This window comes from Myxocyprinus asiaticus, chromosome 12, assembly GCF_019703515.2.
Source record: "Myxocyprinus asiaticus isolate MX2 ecotype Aquarium Trade chromosome 12, UBuf_Myxa_2, whole genome shotgun sequence".
Classification (NCBI taxonomy): domain Eukaryota; kingdom Metazoa; phylum Chordata; class Actinopteri; order Cypriniformes; family Catostomidae; genus Myxocyprinus; species Myxocyprinus asiaticus.
The window spans coordinates 39,205,129-39,225,468 of NC_059355.1; the positions used below are offsets into that span (position 1 = coordinate 39,205,129).

Genomic DNA, 20,340 nt, shown 5'->3' on the forward strand with positions numbered 1-20,340 from the left:
TCCCTTAAATTAATCCTTTAAAAAAAGATGCATTCACATAAGCAGCAGCATATAAGATATTTAGACTTACTTTTAGAGAATAGATCTTGAATATTAGTATATTTTGTCTTTACTGCACTCGCACAAGTATAACCAAGTGAAAAAATACACTTATATACAAAATGCGCATATATTTAAGATACATTCTCTTAAAGCAAGTCTAAATATCTTATATGTTTCTTCTCAAGTAAATGTATCTTGTTTTAAGGATTTTTAGACTATTTTAAATGAAAAAAAGACAAAAACACTTGATAACAATAGGATTTTTTGCAGTGAATTTCTTTACTGAATTAAACTAAATAAAAAGTTTTTTTCCCCCCTTTAATTCAGTGAATGTAATTTAGAGGCATTTATAAAAGATGATTTAGTCATCTTTATTGTTAGTAAGCACATTTAATACAACCTTTAAGTCGGGGCACAAGCTGACTAATCGGTTAAGTGCTAATGCTTAATCGTTGCAATAATCGCCGAATAATCGTTCTAATAATCGTTAGATTAATCGATTATCAAAATAATTGTTAGTTGCAGCCCTATATTACACAAAACAACTAATTACAGTAGACCAACATCAATAATACTAATTATTTTAATTCTAAAAAATAAAAAATAAAAAAGTTTCTTTTGACCAAACAAACATGCTTAAATTCCTCAGAACCTCAGTTCTGTACTTGATTTTTGGAGTTAGTACTTAAAATCAGCAAAAACCTTAAAAAAAGATGTTCAAAGAACTCACAATTATTAATTTACTTTATGTATCACCCCAAGTTTATCTTATAATTGATATTGTGTCGTACAGGTTAATGCAAATTAAGGTAGAAATGTTATCAATATGTACATTTCTGAACAGAATCAATTCATTTTCATATGTCATGGTTGTTGAGCCAACAAATATATATATTTTTTTTTCCAGTGTGAGGTCATGAACCACAATTGTTAAGATAAACAAAATGATACAATTAAATATAGCCACAACAATGCAAGATTCCTCCTACATGTTGACAATCTATTTATTGGTTCATCATATTTACAAAAGTGCATTGATAATAGTGGGATTTGCAACATTTGCCTCTTTTCACAAATATTTTGTTGATGACAACAGTACAATAATCTACCTTAAAAAGCATGCCTTCAGTCCTTGCAGTTCAAAGAAAGCCATTTTCATCCGATCTAGTTCCCGGCAGGCACACCCGGTATCCAGTTTAGCTTGAGGGACAGATACACTGCACAAGGCACTTTTAACTTCACCTATTCTCTCTCTCTCTCTCTCTCTCTCTCTCTCTCTCAACTCATGAACAGGATTCAAAGACATCTTTGAGCTAAATGAAAACTACATCTTTACCTGCAATACATTCATCATCAAATATACTTACACTCAACCTTTGTAAAATCTTACTGAATCATCATTTGTACATTTCTGCTGAGCTGTTCATTTACTTAAGGGGATGGTTTACCTGAAAATGAAAATTCTGTCATCATTTACTGGTGTTCCAAACCTGTTTGAGTTACTTTGTTTTTTCCCTTGGAACAAAAACTGAGATTTCAGGGAGAATGTTAAGAACTAACAGCCTCATTCACTTTCATTGTATGGGAAAAAGATGCAATGAAAGTAAATTGGTGACTCTGTCGGTCTCTAATATTCTTTAACATCTCCTTTTGTGTTCCACAAGAGTCAAGATTGGTTTGAAACAACATGAGAATGAATAAATGATGACAGAATTTTCACTTTAGAGTGAACTATCCCTTTAATTGCTCTGCAAATGTATATATTACAGATTTCTCAAGAGACACAATTTGGGGGGGGGGGGGGGGGGGGGGAATAAGAGAAATGGAAGAAAAATAAAAGCAACAGTCCAAACGATATCACAAGCTCATTTGAGCATAAACTAACAGACTGGAGAAAAAGGCAGAACATAATATTAAAGTTTGGATTCTCCACAGTTTTTAAATAGATTTGTTCAGGAACCCACATATGGGTGCAGTGGAGACTGCTAGAGTGGCTGGGATTGAATCCATTGTGTTTATCTGACAGCACACTGTAAGAGGTGGAGGAACTCATTCTGCAGGCTAGCGTCTTTTAGCGACTGATGTATCTTTGCGAAGAACGATGCACTCAGGAGGAGCTTGAGAAGAATTATGGGGTCAGTCAAGCAGGGTAGTGTGAGGGGAGCAGGATGGAGAACTGTACAGTTTCACAAAGTGAGCAGGATGTGGTGTGACAGCAACATGGCAGCGGATAGACGTGGGCCCATTGAAGACACTTTCAGCTTCTTCTCGATTTTGAGTGCTGGATTAGCCATTGAAGTGTAATGTCTGAGTTGCAGGGGACAAAACAGTGCCATATTAGTAAAGTAGTCTGACAATACTGGTACAGCAAAAAAAACAAACAGAAGCTATAGATTATGCATGTAAGAATATGTGGGCCATAGACATGGGGCCGGTTGCATAAACATAGCCATTAACTTAAGACTTTGTCTAACAATTAGTCTGACTAGCTAAAGACGCCATAGAAAGCCTGTTGCATAAAACAAGCTTGCAGCTGTCTTTAGTAAGACAGTCTAATTGTCATTGCAATGTGGGAAAGGACACTGAACAGCTTAAATAAAATGGCCGACAGTGGGCGCTCAATACAGTTTTCCTTTGCTGGAAAATATTCGGCTATTAGAAGAATGCAATGCTTCAAAATCGATTGGAATGAACAAATGTAGTGATTTTAAGTTGTTACAATCGTAGAAGTCAAATCTTCTTCAAAGTCTCAACTGAAGCCCCCACAAGCTCAGTTGACAGCTGCTTTCCATGGCAACATGGAATGTAAACGAAAGTCGAAGTTTTTATGCAACTTATTGAAAAAGTTAAGACCAAAATTTTAGACAACTAACTTGTAAGACTAGTCTAAAACAGTTTTATGCAACCGGCCCCGGGACTCCTCAATTAACCCATAGGCCCATAGCACTCAACAGCCTACAATTAACGGTTCACTGTCCATATTCAGACCAGAGTGCAGATTTAAGCTTTTCTAGCCATAATTCAGCTACTCTATTATGCTTATTTGATTGTATCTTATGCAATAAGAAGTGTTTATGCAAATAACTTACATATAGAGTTCAGACATTAAAGGGATAAAAATTATACAATATGTAAAATTCTCATATCATTTACTAACCCTCAATCCACCCCAGATGTGTATGACTTGCTTTCCTCTGCTGAACACAAAAATAGATTTTTAGAAAAATATCTCAGTACTGTAGGTCAATACAATGCAAGTCATCAGGGCCCAAAGCTTTGAAGCTCCAAATAGCACCTAAAGGCAGCATAAAAGTAATCCATAACACCAGAGAGGTTTAATGGCTGTCTTCTGAAGTGATACAATAGGTGTATGTGAGAAAACAATCAATATTGAAAATTTTCATAATCTTCGCTTCCGGCCAGATGTCCTATGTGTGTCCAAGAGAGGGCCAAGTTCACAGAGCCTCTCGCGTCATGTAAGGGCATTGGCATGTTCACGCAAGAACTGACGCATGCGAGAAAAAATAGGGTCAGAAAATAAACGGATACAAATCTAAAGCAAAACCAATTAAGCTTCTGTAGACCGTTCCTCCTCCTCCTATGTTGTAAACAACACTGCGCTTCCGTATTTTCAGTTCTCGTGCGAACATGCCAACACGCTTACGTGACGCGAGAGACCGTGTGAACTCGACCCTCTCATTGACATGCATAGCACTGGCCAGAAGTTAAAAAAAGTTTTAAATATTGATGTTATACATGTTTCACTCATACACCTATTGTTTCACTGCAGAAGACATTAATTAAACCACTGGAGTATTATGGATTACTTTTATGCTGCCTTTTGGTGCTTCAAAGTTTTAGACCCTGACTTGCATTGTATTGACCTACAGAGCTGGGATATTTTTCTAGAACTCTTTGAAGAACGAAAATCATACACTTCTGGGATGGCACGAGATTGGGTAAATGAGAGAATTTTCAGTTTTGAGTGAACTATTCCTTTAAATAGAGCTACAGCAGATAATACAGTGGTACGTCAGCCCATGTCTTCAATGACACTGTGTCTTATTCAAAAACACAGAATCAAATCTTTAAAAAAGTATAGACAGTATATTCTCTTACTGAATATTTCTATTTACTGTATAATATTATATTAATTGTTAAAATATTATATAAATAAATAAAAATAAAAATCCATATATTAAATTTTAAAACACGATATCACTATTCATAAACATTATATTAAGGGTGTTTTATTTTTCATGTTCACATGTGAAGATAAAGTGAAAGTACTAAGATTTCATAAAAATAAAAAACAACTGGCCCTCATATAGAAGCAGTCAGAGCCCTCGCATGATAAACTATTTGAAGGCAGTCAAGGGTAGGACCTACGCTTACCTATGTTATCTTTCTCTTTGCAGGAAACAGAGTAGCAGCAGATCTCCCTGTCCTGAATAGCAGCCAAGTTCCTAAAGAAAGAAAGAGAAATTGAGAATCAATATATAAAACAATGTAGCCTGAAAGGTAAGGTTTCATTTTAGGGCATGCCAATCAGACAAATCAACAAAAATGGCAAACAGAGCATAGTCCAGCAACAGGATCTCAGTGGAAGCAATGAAGATACAGCTCTTAGCCATTTCCTGGATACAACCAATAGATGGCAGTGATTCTTATGACAACATGAGACCCCTGAACCACATGACCTCTCTGCATCATCCAGACAGATGGTTAAATGCTGGTCTAGACTCTGTGACTCATCTCATTCTTACCATTCTTAGAAAACCTGACACAATTCTCTACCCTGGGAGTTACCAATAATGAAATTACAGAACTGAGTTTACAAATATGCAACAGCATAGGCATGACGTAGGCATAAAAAGTGGTGGCACAATAGCGCAACAATTTGAAAGCAAAATGGAACTATTTAGCAAATAGAGAATTTCTTTAATAGGCTTAAAGGAGGTACAAATGCATAAACTGAGCTGAACAGAGCCAGCAATGCGATCTCCTTGAGTAATCTCATTAGCATCATATGGTTTGGCAGAGTATGATAGTGCTGGCAATGCATATAGAGATTTCTTCAGAATATTTTCATTTTGGAGTGAACTATCCCCTTAATTTAAAATGCAGTGGAAATTATCTATTGCATTTGTAGTGTAGAGCTTCTTACATTTTTTCAATTAGCTGTTTCTCATCCAATGCATCAGGTAGGTCTCTCTTATTTCCAAGCACCAAAACCTGAAACACAAAAACATCTATAGTAACTGAGAAACTGAAGGTAATGAGATGTTTCAGCAGTTTGTGCTGGAAAAAAATAAATGGCTTACGGGAATTCCTTGTAACTGTGGCTTGTCTAAGAGATTGTGCAACTCATTTCTAGAAGCTTCAACCTTCTCCCGGTCTGCTGCATCCACCATGTACCTTTGAGAGAAAACAGAGAATGAAAGATTACACACTGTATTACTTTGGCATTAAAATGTTTTACCTTTTCCCTAATAGGTGGATAGACAGACAAATACTTACACTATTGCATTCACTCCTCGACAGTATCGCTCCCACATGCTCCTAAACCTTGGCTGACCTCCTATATCCCAGATCTGCACAAAAACATAATCAGATCAGCACTACATGTCTCAGTGTTTGGGTAGCTGACATGAAATTTTAAGCAGGTTTAGCAGTGTCCTTCATCGAGGCATGCTACCTAAAAACTAAACAGATTTCTTCCAATTCTGTAATTACCTTACATGCAGTTTTTATGACCTTATTATAAATTGAGAATGTATGGAAAATTTGTTCTTTTAAAAATGTATTTGTCACACCACAGAACCATTAAAGGGATAGTTCACCCAAAAATAAAAATGCTCTCATCATTTATTCACCTTCATGCCATACCAGATGTGTATTAGTTTCTTCTGTAGAACACAAAGATTTTTAGAAGAATATCTCAGCTCTGTAGGTCCATTCTGTTCAAGTGAATGGTGGCCAGAACTTTGAAGCTCCAAAAAGCACATTAAAACAGAACAGAAGTAATCCATATGACTCCAGTGGATAAATCTATGTGTTCAAAAGTGAGATGATAGATGTGGGTGAGAAACAGATCAATATTTAAATCCTTTTTTTAATACAATAAATCTACTTTCAAACAGCTCAAGAGTTTTTCTTCTGGATTTTGCCGACTCGTTATGCATTTGTGCATATTGTCGCCTACAAATAAATAAATCATACTTTCACAACAGCCCAATATGTGGCAAAATGCACGAAGAATGTGAATCAGAAGAATTTTCGCGAACGTGCATAGGAGGGCTGGGAGAAAGTGGAGATTTATAGTAAAAACGGACTTAAATATTTATCTGTTTCTCACCCACACCTATTATATCACTTCTGAATATATGAATTTAACCACTGGAGTCATATGGATCACTTTTATGCTGCTTTTATATGCTTTTTGGGCCTTCAAAGTTCTGGCCACCATTCACTTGCATTGAATGGACCAAATGAACTGAGATATTCTTCTAAAAATCTTTGTGCTCAGCAGAAGACAGAAAGTCATACACATCCAGGATGGCATGAGGGTGAGTAAATGATGAGAGAATTTTCCTTTTTGGGTGAACTATCCCTTTAAATATGAACTAGTGAAGGTAAAAAGTTATTAAAAATGGTGAAGAAAAACTTAAAATGAAATGGTGGCAGGACCTATGATATAAACTCCCTTATACATTTTAATATAAGATTGATACAATCATGTAAGATTTATAAGATGAAACCAAGATTAATTGTAAATAAACACCAAACCTTGATGGTGACATTGCCTTTTGTGACCTTCCTCATGTTGAACCCCACAGTTGGAATCATGTCTTCACTGAACTGGCCCGACTGAGGGGATAAATAAGAGAGAAATAACTGTTATTAACAAGTAATATTTATTGTACTTTGCCATGAACTTGTTTGTGGTGAAATTCTTCCATTACTCCTTAAGCTGTATTTAAAAAAATAAATAAATAAATAAATAAATAAAAAATAGTTCTGCACTTTGTTTTTTGGAGTTGTTGACGCCCCGTTTTTTTTTCTGTTGCGGTTAAGTGTGGGCATTCATCAGTGGTCGTTAAGTGCTTCCCATCAGAAATATTAAACACTAAATCTATGATTAATTTTGAAAGTTTGTGTACAAAAAGACCTCAAGCCACCTAGAGGAAATTTCCGAACTGATCTGTAATGGCCTACTGAAATGCTGCAGCTGAGGCTATGCGATTTTCTCTGTATATTTCCACTGTTAACCCCGCTCCATTGTCTAAAAGAGGTTACTGTTCCTATATGGAACAAAAAAAACTTGAGGATGCACACATGAAGGAAAGAGCTATTCATAGAATAATAAATGGTAAACAACTGTCAGTAATTACACCATTAACCACATAAGCCACAAGACGACCACTCATGTTATGATTCAATTTTGAGGTGGTCTGCTTTAATGAGGGAAAAGTACCTAATACACTTTCCCTTAATTGTCAAGCTTATGCCAGTAAAACTTTTTTTCTGAATATTACAGCCACTTCAAAGTATTTTGGCATGCTTCACTCAGTTAATGAAATTGACTGCATATTTATATCTGCAGATGTAATTAATCCACATAACTTTCTAGTTCATCTCTGCCCAAAAACTATGAAGAGGAATGCGCGTGGTATGTCATGTACCATCAGCCTAGTTATTGACTATAATAGCAATTACCTGTATTGGTCTGATAATTAAAAATGATGCCAATAATGGAAGCAGAAATATATGTGATGGCTTTTTTTTTTATATAACTCCTCCACCCTGCATGTTACATAAACAGAAGGTGGATGGCATGCACTTTAGTTGTATGCATGCTGAAGCAATTAGAAAACAGCAGAAGAGAATGTACATGTTGTTGTGCAATACAATGCACAAAATATGGTTAAGGCAATAGAGGATTGCATTGTCAACCGTTTTTGCTGCATAGCTCTTGCAGCTAACAGTGAACAAAGGGGTACAGAGTCAGAACAGTATCTCAGACTGGCAATAGGGAGAAAGATAGCAGCTTTCATGACTCAGAGATCCAACAGAGCTGGTTAAGTCATAGATGCACCAACAGGACAACTTAACACAATGAATGAGTGATGAAGAGTTTGTTATGGCAGAAGAAGGCAAGTGCATATACAGTTGAAGTCAGAAGTTTACATATAAATATTCTTCTAAAAATCTTCATTTGTGTTCAGCGGAAGAAAGTCATTCACATCTGTGATGGCATGAAGGTGAGTAAAATTTTCATTTTTGGGTGAACTACCCCTTTAAGTCTATTGTATTAAAAGTAAATTTCAAACTTAGGGTATTTAACTTACACCCAAGAGGGATCAAATATGTCATTGAACTGCTGTGACTGGAATATTGTCGTTTGTCCTCATGCACTAAATCACATGATGGGGAACATCAACTGATCAGGAAGAACCACGTTAAAATGAGTGTGAGTCTTGTGACTAACACCAGAAACTCCGACATTGTCTAAACAAACTCCAATACAGTGCATTCAAAAAACAGAATGGTGCACATCCTCCCATGTTTTATATCCTAACGTTTGATTAGGGCTCTTTTCACAGAAATACTGGTGTTTTATAACAAAGACAATTCCTAATTTTCCTAATGTGCTTGTATATTAAATTCTGGATGTTAACTAAAAACACATGGAAGGTACTCTATATCTTGCAATGACATATTTAAGATTTACACACCTCTTGAAAAAAATGAGGGGCACAATGCATAAGACCTGCAACAACTAATCGATAATGAAAATCACTGACAATGAATTTCATTACTGATTAGTTGGATATCTGCGCACGTTGAAGCTCCGTCAGTGATGTCACTTTACAGCCCAGTGAAAAATGTGTTGCATGATTAAACTCATTTGAAAAACGACTTGGACAAGTTGAAGTGGCAAAAACATGACCCAAGTCATCCAGCACACAGGAGCACTTTATAAATGCTTCAAAGATGATCATAATAAGCATACAGTGTAATGTGGACCGGTTGCTGCATCAGGATGCATTGAAAGAGTGATTGTGCTGTTTGATGCGCTTAAGAGTTGTTTCTATCCAGCCCATAACTTGCATTTTACTGCTGTTTTCTAAGTTTTATAATGTATACATGACATGAATTCAAAAACTTCCATTTCACAAAACTATCTTTACCACAAGCGAGTCTCCATTAAGCTTCACAGTGCAAGTGCGCACGCATGATCCACATCAATCAAACCGATCGCAATGGAGAAAGGGAGCACAATCAATTTGATTAAAATGTGCTTTGCAGTTTAGTAATCGTGCAACATCATACCTCGATTTCAGTTTCAATGTAATCAATTGTGCAATTTTCATGGATATCACACTGATGTCTCAGAGGTCCAAGTGTGTCGGTTTTAATGTGTTTTAGATGATTTCTCCTCAACATGCGAGCGCATGTAAATGAGCATGTGACTTTGTGAATCTGCACTTCGTTTACAGATGATTGTACTATATTAATGCTGAATATAATATACAATAATGCTAAGGGTCCTGAATATTTGATAGTCCTGATAATGCCAAATGTAACATCTAATTTCACCAGTAATTTTATACTATGGCAAACATTATTTTACTGGATAAGCACTACCATTAAAATGTATTTTTTGAAAAGAATAGTTTAGAAACATGTAATAAGTGACAATAATATTTTTAAATTACACTATTAATTTGAAATACATAAAATGTATGTGTAATCAGCTTGTGAATCATAATTATGAATTTTTCAGCTGGGCAGAATTATCATCATTTCTATTCCGGTGTCACCATTGCCCTCTGCTGGGCTGATTTTAAGTCCCACTGCATCCCGATGGATCATTTTGAACTTTAATGAACAGTACTTTTTGTTACCTTTTACAAGTAGGCTAAATGAAAGGAAATGTTTTGCAATGTGTGCTAAAAGAAAAAGTAATAATAAGATTATTCAAATTGAACTTTTCATGATTCAGACTTTGTTTAAAGTTTTGTGGGTGAATCGAATTGTGAATTTAGTGCAGTGAATTGAACCAAATCCTTACACCCTTTATCATTTCTGTTTTAAACAGCACATTTTCACAAAAAACAAAATACAGGAAACAGCACTGTTTTTTTTTAAAAAAGAAATTATTGAAGATGTATCTGAATATCAAAATAATCTTTAGCAGCCTTCCAATGCATCAACATTTAACCAACAAGGTGCTAAAACAAGGGAGCAAGGAGAAGCATCTATGCAGGAAGCTGCATCAAAATTGCACAAAAATATTGTTTTGTACAAGATTTTATTAAAAATGCCCTAGTTCAAAACACTGTAAAACAACAGGGAAAGATAATCGTAAGAACACTACCTGTGCAGAATACAATTAAATTATCTTTAGACAAAAGATTGAAGCACACTAAAACGTAATCTGAACAGAGCACTTGTATCAAAATGTATCAAATACATCATAAAGGTACCACAAGAGTGCAAAGTCACAGCTTCACTTTGTGATAAAGACGGTTTGTCATTTCTGTGCCCACATGAAGGGAAAGACTAAAGTAACACCAGAAATCAGCATTTTCTCACCACTGAAGAATCAACTACTGAATAAGCAACACATGTTTAGCCAATTTTCCTTTTGAACAGTATTGTTAACCACTTCATGAGCTAATGCTTCTAACATTTCATAACATAGGCTAATATTTCTTGATTCTAAAGGTGGTGAACAAAGCACATATCATATTAACACAGCAACTCAATACAATGCAGAGGATCAGAATAAATTATTAGGATGTTATTGATCACATTTATCCACTGGACAGGCTACAATAAGAATGGCGTGGCATGTCACATTGCATATGTTCAAAGATATTTCTGTATGAACTTTACAACTTGATGTTAAAGTCTGTATTGAATTGATAAATGTTGATGTTATGCAGCATATAAACAAGTCTGACATGTTGAATCACGTGTTGCAGAGAAATAGCATCAAGTTTACCATCAGCACATACAACTTAAAGGAACAACACCAGGCTTTCTGAACATAATCTCCTTCACAAATCTCATTTTATAAAGAAAAACATGTATACAGAAAAGATGAACATAAATCTTGGGTTGTAAACTCACAAAGGCTTGGACTGGAGTTTGGATTGTTTAGCTGCAATAACAACAGTATACCTAAATCACTATTTCAGCAGTAGAACAACTTACTGACAACACAGTTAATAACTTCAGACTGATCCAGGATCTAGACTTCTGTTTTAAAGAAGTTTACCTCCACCAGTTTAGCTGCCTCTCTCTCTTGAAACCGAAGGGACTAGGATTAAACAGAGCTCAGGAAATAACATTATAATAACAACTTGTTTAAAGGGTCAGAGATGCTTCAAACCTATTTGACAGTCTATATTCACTAAATCTTGAGCTGAACAGGAAAGACACCATCAACTACGTACAACCAAATAACTGCTGATCCTTTGAGAGCTAACATTAGCCGGTTAGCGTTATCAAAACTGTAGAATTAAGGTATCTAAATATATCTTTATCAGCCATATACTTTGAATCTAAGTTAATTTAGCTTTACTTTATTTCAGTAAAGTAAGTGTAATCCTCACTTGGTGTACTGCACTAACGGCCAGTCACTTGGATTTGTTGAACTAGCTCGTGCTAACAGTCCAGCTAACCGCAAACACTCACCGCGATTACGTTCACAAACGTCGTCTTCCCCGAATACTGCAGCCCGACGAGGGTTAACTCCATCTCTTCCTTCCAGAAGAGAGATTTAAACCAGTCCAGGAGGCGGTTAATCAGTGCCAACATTTTGAGACGCTGAATTTGCAGCTCTGTGTTGGGTTTGTTTGCAACGTTTTTACCACTTAAGTCGTAGTAGCGTAGTGTTTGGAAGGAACTGACCGCTGTCATATGACTATGATACTTTGCGAATCCTATGTGTGTTCATGTGCGTTGAAGCTGCGTGCATCTTGCGCAGGATTGCAGCGTGCCGTCAAAACAGGTCTTGAATGCGTTCTTTGTGTGTGCATTTTGATCTTATATAGCAATATATAAGATATATAATATAATATATATAAATTACTTATTTTTATTGTATTTTTTCATTGAAAAATGAACATCTTACAAACAGATATTTAGAGTGGTCAAGTGCTTGTCTCTACAACAGACCGGAGTAGCGCCCCCCCTTAGACTCGGCCATGCTGCCATTTATATATACACTGGCGGCCAAAAGGAATAATGTACAGATTTAGCTGTTTCGGAAGGAAATTGGTACTTTAATTCACCAAAGTGGCATTCAACTGATCACAAAGTATAGTCAGGGCATTACTGATGTAAAAAAAAAAAAAGCATTCAGTTTTTGATAAAATCTAGACAGGCCCCACTTCCAGCAGCCATCACTCCAACACCTTATCCTTGAATAATCATGCTAAATTGCTATTTTGGTACTAGAAAATCACTTGCCATTATATCAAACACAGCTGAAAGATATTTGGTTCCTTAAATGAAGCTTAACACTGTCTTTGTGTTTGTTTTTGAGTTGCCACAGAATGCAATAGACTGGCATGTCTTAAGGTCAATATTAGTTAAAAATGGCAAAAAAGAAACAGCTTTCTCTAGAAACTCCTCAGTCAATTATTGTTTTAGAGGAATGAAGACTGTACAATGCTTGAAATTGCCAAAAAAACCTGAAGATTTCATAGAAAAGTGTACACTACAGTCTTCACAGACAAAGGACAACTGGCTCTAACAGGGACAGAAAGAGATGTGTAAGGCCAGATGTACAACTAAACAAGAGGATGAGTACTGATAAGAACATCAGAGTCTCTAGTTTGAGAAATAGATGCCCCACATGTCCTCTGCTGACAGCTTCATTGAATTCTACCCACTCAATACCAGTTTCATGTACAACAGTAAAGAGAAGACTCAGGGGTGCAGGCCTTATGGGAAGAATTGCAAAGAAAAGCCACTTTTGAAACAGAAAAAAAAAAAAAAAGTTTGGCATGGTCAAAGAAACAGACATTGGACAACAGATAATTGGAGAAGAGTGTTATGGATCTTAAACCCATTGAGCTTTTGTGGGATCAGCTAGACTGTAAGGTGAGTGAGAAGTGCCCGACAAGACAGCCAAATCTATGGCAAGTGCTACAGGAAGCGTGGGGTGAAATGTCACCTGAGTATCTGTAAAACTGACAGCTAGAATGTCAAGGATCTGCAAAGCTGTCATTGCTGCACGTGGAGGATTTTTTGATGAGAAATCTTTGAAGTAGTTCAAGAAGTTCTGATTTTTTTTTTCAAATTGTAATAGTAATTTAACTATACATTGTGATCAGTTGAATGATACTTTGGTGAATAAAAGTACCAATTTCTTTCCATAAGAGCAAAATCTCTACATTATTCCAAACTTTTGACTGTCAGTGTATATTATTACTTATATTTATTATATTGACTCAAATTTACATAAAATGTTTGAAAACTGAAAATGTGCATCATCTATTGACAAAACTGTCAGATGATTTTGGAACCCACACAAATATATAGCCTACCGGCTGACCAAAGGGCATAATTATCAGCTGATACCGATAATCTCAAAATTGCCAAATATTAGAAGATTAATTGGCAAGGAAAAAATGTAGTAAGACATTTCAATAATATAGTAAGATATTTCACTCTCACTACATGTATCTGACAAAATTGCTAATATATTTTTATTATTATTATTATTTTCACACTTTCCAAAGCATATTAAAATAATATAGAAATGAGTGAGTCCAGGGGGCCTGGGTAGCTCAGCTAGTAAAGATGCTGACAACCACCCCTGGAGTCATGAGTTCAAATCCAGGGTATGCTGAGTGACTCCAGCCAGGTCTCCTAAGCAACCAAATTGGCCTGGTTGCTAGATAGGGTAGAATCACATGGGGTAACCTCCTCATGGTCACTATAATGTGGTTTGGATGCCGTGGAGAATAGCATGAAGCCTCCACACATGCTATGTCTCCGTGGTAACACGCTCAACAAGCCACATGATAAGATGCATGGATTGACAGTCTCAGACGTGGAGGCAACTGAGATTCGTCCTCTGCCACCTGGATTGAGACGAGTCCTCCGCCACCATGAGGACTTAGAGCGCATTGGGAATTGGGCATGGGGGAAAAAAAAAAAAAGAAATGAGTGAGTCCAGCTTTTTCTTGGAGCTTTAAACAAGTTCAAACAATATATATATATATATATATATATATATATATATATATATATATATATATATATATATATATATTATTATTATTTTTTTTTATTTTTTTTATTTTTTATTATTATTTTAAGGTCTATTTAGCAGGACAGCTGCAGTTTTTGGCAAAATTCTTTTGATTATGAGGTTTAGATGTACATATAAAAAGAGGCATGTACATAGGCATAAACTGTATTTCATTTAGTAAATAATGTGCCCTATTAAATCCTTCAGATCTTCAAAGAGACAAGATAGCTTACCACCCTACATAATTACAGGCAATCAGAAATAAGAAAAAACATCAATAAAATAAGACAAATCAAACATGAAGCATTATATTTTTACAAGAAGTTAAAATTAAATTAGGCCTACTTACATAATGTTCAATTACATAATTTACATAATTACACAATTCTGTATCTGCTGTTACCGACTCTTTTTAAAATCTGAAAGCCTGTCCTTCACTTACAAGGTAGCAAAAAACAGATAAAAGTGAATGGTAAACATCCTCTTGGATAATTCAGCCTCGGAGAGCAAATATTTAATCACAGCAAAGATACACCACCTTTTGCTTCTTTCTTCTCTGCAACTTCTTGTATGAATCCATATTGGAATTGAATTGATGAGAACATTGTGCAGTTCAGTAGTCACCGATGAATAACCTCTTGTTTATTCCTTCCACAGGCAAAGAGACCATCTATGATCTGTAAAGCTGCATTATTTGGTTCATCTTTACATAAATTCAAATCTGATTTTAAAAGATATTATGCTGTAATCCAGTCAAGTCATTCAGTTAAAACTGAAGAGACCCTTTTCCATTGGCTGTTCATCAAATCACAGAGAGCTTTCAAGGACAACTGAGGACATCGCAATTGAGAGAGATTTCCAAGGCTGTCTTGGAGTCGCTGTCATCACCAATTTCCTCCTTGGATAGTTGGCAGCTCCATGAATCTGAGGGTAAATCCATCCTTTGCGTGCATGGTTGGCTTTCTGTGAAGATATGCAATTATATCAGACATAGGAATTCCCCTGTACACTTCCAGTTTTTTATTGAAAAAGAAAAGTGCCCAAATTTTGAAGCTCCAAAATCCACATAAAGGCAGCATAAAAGTAATCCATACAACTCCTGTGGTTAAATCCGTGTGTTCAGACACGATATGATAGGTGTGGGTGAGAAACAGATCAATATTTAAGTAATTTTTATCATAAATTCTCCTCTCTGCCCAGTAAGGGGAAATATGCATTAAGACTGTGAATCACCAAAAGCAGAAGAAGAAGAATGGGACAGTGAAACTGAAGGGGAGATTGACTGAGCAGGGAGGAGAATTTATAGTTAAAAAAAAAAAAAAGGACTTAAATATTGAACTGTTCCTCACCCACACCTATCACATCTCTTCATAAAACATGGATTTAACCACTGGGGTCACATGGATTACCTACAGACCTACAGAGCTGAGATATTCTTCTAAAAATCTTACACATCTGGGATGCCAGGAAGGTAAGTAAATCATGAGAAAATTTTCATTTTTGAGTGAACTATCCCTTTAATGCAGCCCTGGTAGTGATACATGTCTACATAACATGGCACTTACAGGTATATGGTATTCCAAAATACTTCAAAGACCAGTCTAAGAAATATGTTCATATCATAATACTTTTGTAAGAGTTCAATAATATATATATTTTAAATGCAACACAAAAGTACTACCTGCATATTGTCATAAAGCCCAGGTAAGTACATGTATTACTGATGACTACCATGGAATAAATCACGTATCGCCACAGTTTTTTATTTTATTTTATTGAATGTAGCAATGGCAAATATTTTCCAAAAGTTTCGTAACATTTAGCAGACTTAATAGAGATTAATAACTGAACGAGTATGAAAATGTCACTTACTTTTTCTGTCCCTCCTGTGTTTGAAAGTTTGAAAAGCAGTATGCATGATAAGTAAGAGGCAGATAAACACAGTGATTGTTAAACAAGCCGTCATAATAGGATGAGAAGAATGGCTGCTGTTTCCTCCTTTGTCTGCTAGGTGATCTGTTAGGAAAAGTGTAAGGAGCATGCTAAAACTGTTAAACTGCACTAAATGAAATAGATTTAGCTTAAAATGTCTTAAAACACAAAATCTAAAAAACATAAAAAATAAATATTTTTGTTCATTGTTAGTTCATGATCCCTAATTAATGTTATTGAATAGAACCTTATTGTAAAGTTTTACCTAAAAAAGTATACATGTATATAGAATATACTGTATATTGCATTTTTTTGCATTTATATAGGGTTCCCACTGTCATGTAAAACCTGAAAAATATCAGGAAATGTCATGGAAAACTTCTTTCTCCCCAGTTTGGAATGCCCAATTCCCAATGCGCTCTAAGACTTCGTGGTGGTGTGTGACTCACCTCAATCCGCATCTTATCGCGTGGCTTGTTGAGCTCGTTACTGTGGAGACATAGCGCGTGTGGGGGCTTCATGCTATTCTCCGTGGTAATGCGCTCAACAAGCCTCATGATAAGATGTGCAGATTCATGGTCTCAGACACGGAGGCAACTGAGATTAGTCCTCCGCCACCCAGATTGATCCACGTACAACTCACCACGCGCCCCACCGAGAGCAAGAACCACATTATAGCGACTACGAGGAGGTTACCCCATGTGACTCACGTGACCTACCGTCTTTACTCGCTGAGCTACCAAGGCCCCCAATGTCATGGAAAACTTAAAAAAAATCTTAAAAAGTCATATTCCTATAGTCAGTGTCTTATCAAGTTACAATCAGCTTCATCAGCTAGATATTGAGTTTATCTCTATAAAATTTAAAAACATCCTTATAATGTAATCACGAACAACTAGAAAAGTCATGAAAATTCATTGGTCAGTACAGGTGGAATCATGCATATCCAGCAACAGTATATCTTTCCTTAGAAAAAGTACAAACCATAAGTGTCACATCTTGCATTGTGGGTACTGTTTCCAGGGAAGCTCACACGCAAGCCATCACACCTGATTTCAGAAACTCAGTTATCAACTGATATAAAATCAAACTCTTCTTTTAGAACTCCATTGAAATATAGCAAATACAAAGCTTTACTTTGCAAAGGGTTTACACTTGCTATCCTCAGCATCACTGTATGTGTTGTTTGGACATGGAACACACTGGTATGTGTACCTAAAGTTACCTGCAAAAACACAAAGAATAACAAAGACAGATGATGAATACCATTTTTATCCTTGTGCAACCCTGCATCCTCCTGCATGGACTGTGTGTTTTGTCCTCGGTATACACTATGCATGATTTAATTTAACTTAAACTGACTGATCTCAGTTCAGGACACTGTGGGCTGTCTGTAAAGTGCTAAACTATTGACGCACCAAGTCATGTGACAAAACAACATCAGCAGAGTTTGTCTTTGGGAGAAACGGCAACAAAACTACATCTGTTAAGCAACCTCATTATGTTTTTACATCGAAACCTGTTTGAGTCAGAAGATTAGAGTCTCTAGTTTCATTCGATATGCCATTTTGAAAATGTCAGCGATATATTGCGAAATGGCATGTTGTTAAACACAATGACCATGGACGTGGACTACAGGGCTACGTTTTCCTTAGAAATCCTATATTCACTGTGGATTATCACAATGAAAATCAAACGGGTTCATCCAAAATCTGAAAGATGTTGCTTTCAGAGGCTTTATATGGAGTCAGGATGAAATTAAGGTGCATTGCGAACTGTTCTGAGACCAATGCAGACAGAGAGCACACTGGAGGTTAAGTCATTCACTAAATATGGATGCAACCAAGTGCATCCACTCCTAATGTCCGTTCAAAAGTTCAGTTTCAGGCTGCCGATGTTTAGACCACTCAACATGGTTGGAAGGCATGGGACAATAGTAATCAGTACTTAGATTCAGAATTGATAATGCTAAATTTTATTTTAACATGGTTGGCAGTGATTGATTGATGCTGGCCATTACTTTGAATCAGAATTATGCTTATTTCTGATTGGTAAAATGCTTCAGCACTGGCCATCACTTATTTGTTTGACAGTGCAAAGAGAGAACATTGAGATTTTGTTGTAAAAAACAAACAAACATTGTAACATAAAAGTCAAATCAAGCGACTTTTCAAATTTCAAAATAAAATGTTATTTGTATAGTTTTTTATTTGCACTTTTCCCAATACACATTGTTCTAAATCAGCTTTACAGCTCTGGTGCACGAGGTGATAATCTGACATGATGCAAGGCGATCATTTGTGACTGCTATCGGGTCCTTGAATAAAGTATAACGTGCGAGGAGGGCAGCTGGTCGAGTTTCTGGTGCCCCCTAGAGAGTTGGTGCCCTACGTAAACTGCGTAATATGCGTATAAGGAGTGGTAGTACTGCCAAACATTATTGCAAAAATAATCACTGTTTTCAAACCAATATTCATCTTGTATTGGTCATAACAAACACATAGTCCCATACCAAACTCATGCCACTGGTTGAGTCAATTTTTCTGTGTCAGGCTGGATGGACAGCTCATACAAACAGAACAGTGCCACAGAGCCAAACCCACATAACACTGTATTACACTTTTAGGTGAATCATGAATGGCTTACTTATAGTTGACTGCTGGGATATAAAAACATTACACACATCCACTTTAATTACTTTTTTATTTTTATGAGTGGTCTACTTAGTGTTCTCTCACAGTCACAGCTGTCTTTTTGCCCCATCTACTCTAAGACCACAATAAAAGTCCCCTAATGGACAGGAAAGATGAATAAGAAGAAGAAGCAGCCATTACAGTCATGTGTGTAGGTAATAGATTAAATAAATGAAATTATTAAAAAAGACCTTACCCTCTCTTATCAGCTGATGTCCTGGTTTGCACTTTTCTTTGGGTACACACTTAGAACATGTATTGTCCTCACATAAAATCTCACCTTCACAGAAACATTTCACCTGATGTTTTGTTTGACATCTCTCACACACACTGTCACTGTTGTTTTCTTTACAGTGATCTTTGGGATATTCACCTGCACAATATATAAAGGACAACATTTTTGAAGGTTCATAACACGAAAGTAAGGTGTGCAATCTTTCAAAACCAACAAATGATGCTTGAACTTTTTGCCATTTTTGCAATTACTTTAAACAACTGTTCTCAGTGTCATTTTAGTGAATGTATGATGAAGTTCCATGGGTGTGTTCATGATATTAACTATGGACATTCCACTAAGTTTGACCACCAGAGAGTGTACATATACTTTGCATCTTCATTTCCAACAGTATATTGTGTTTTATCATTTAAAACAGAAAAACAATCTTTTTATTATATATTTGTTTAGATATTTTGTTGTCTAATCACAACAGAGTCACTGTGAATACACAGACATAACAATTTTTAAAATATGAACAAGCACAAATAAGAATTCAAGTAGTGTGCAGTATGCTTTAATTACTTTAAATGACACTGAAATTTCAGATCACAATGACAGAGCTGATTTTATTCTTGAGATTATCCCGGTGGTCTTACCTGAAGGGCAGGTCTTGCAACATTTCCCTTTAAATTCATACTCAGTCGTCCAGTCACAGTTGATAGCCAAACTCAAAATCCAAATGCTACAAACACAGAGCAGTGTAAACCAGAGCTTAGCAGAGTCCATTGCATTAAAGTGGTAGATTGAGGATCACAATCTACTTCCTATTCTTACCCCTTTATAGTCTGTGTTCTCTCCTTCATCTGTGACGTGGTTTCAGCTCAACCACAAAGCATACAGAAGCGTAAGCAACAAGAGAGGCCAAAACCAATGAGGCAAGGACTGAGAGAGAATGACACACGAAGCGTGTATATAAAATGTAGTTTTATGGACAAATACGAGTATCGCTGGACATTGCCTAAGATTTGCTTTGGGAAGCATGTGATCTAGGCAAAGTGAGCTTTTTGTGGAAAGGCTAGTAAACGTGCTATAACATCTTTCTTGGGGAGGAAGAACTAAAAGGCATCTTTAATGGTTTTAACTTTTTCTTTTTAAAGGTGAAGTCATTTTTTTCTATG

The 20,340-nt window shown here is 36.1% G+C and overlaps 2 protein-coding genes across 2 annotated transcripts; both read right to left on the reverse strand.

The window, feature by feature from the left end:
• Positions 1 to 1,000: 1,000 nt before the first annotated feature.
• On the reverse strand, positions 1,001 to 11,996 carry LOC127449126 (ADP-ribosylation factor-like protein 8B-A). Its single transcript, XM_051712320.1, has 7 exons — positions 11,752 to 11,996; positions 6,832 to 6,912; positions 5,563 to 5,636; positions 5,367 to 5,460; positions 5,210 to 5,277; positions 4,438 to 4,508; positions 1,001 to 2,349 (listed from the first exon to the last, which is right to left on the reverse strand). The coding sequence occupies exons 1-7, from the start codon at positions 11,974 to 11,976 to the stop codon at positions 2,300 to 2,302; spliced, it is 663 nt and encodes a 220-aa protein (XP_051568280.1). The 5' UTR covers positions 11,977 to 11,996; the 3' UTR covers positions 1,001 to 2,299.
• A 2,385-nt stretch (positions 11,997 to 14,381) lies between these two features.
• On the reverse strand, positions 14,382 to 19,978 carry LOC127449125 (tumor necrosis factor receptor superfamily member 26-like). Its single transcript, XM_051712319.1, has 6 exons — positions 19,819 to 19,978; positions 19,142 to 19,318; positions 17,390 to 17,477; positions 17,237 to 17,301; positions 16,193 to 16,336; positions 14,382 to 15,283 (listed from the first exon to the last, which is right to left on the reverse strand). Exons 1-6 carry the CDS (start codon positions 19,946 to 19,948, stop codon positions 15,141 to 15,143), a joined length of 747 nt encoding a protein of 248 aa, XP_051568279.1. The 5' UTR covers positions 19,949 to 19,978; the 3' UTR covers positions 14,382 to 15,140.
• Positions 19,979 to 20,340: the final 362 nt, after the last annotated feature.

Bases quoted from the DNA above. Each gene is read 5' to 3' on its own strand.
- LOC127449126 (XM_051712320.1), bottom strand. From the start codon at position 11,976: ATGACAGCGGTCAGTTCCTTCCAAACACTACGCTACTACGACTTAAGT. The intron at 5,461-5,562 runs GTAAGTATTTGT...TTTCTCTCAAAG, and splicing joins CGAGGAGTGAATGCAATAGT to GTACATGGTGGATGCAGCAG. The intron at 2,350-4,437 runs GTAAGCGTAGGT...CCTGCAACTCAG, and splicing joins CAAAGAGAAAGATAACATAG to ACATTACACTTCAATGGCTA.
- LOC127449125 (XM_051712319.1), bottom strand. From the start codon at position 19,948: ATGGACTCTGCTAAGCTCTGGTTTACACTGCTCTGTGTTTGTAGCATT. The intron at 19,319-19,818 runs GTAAGACCACCG...TATATTGTGCAG, and splicing joins TTGCAAGACCTGCCCTTCAG to GTGAATATCCCAAAGATCAC. The intron at 17,478-19,141 runs GTAAGGTCTTTT...GTGTTTTTGCAG, and splicing joins ACATCAGCTGATAAGAGAGG to GTAACTTTAGGTACACATAC.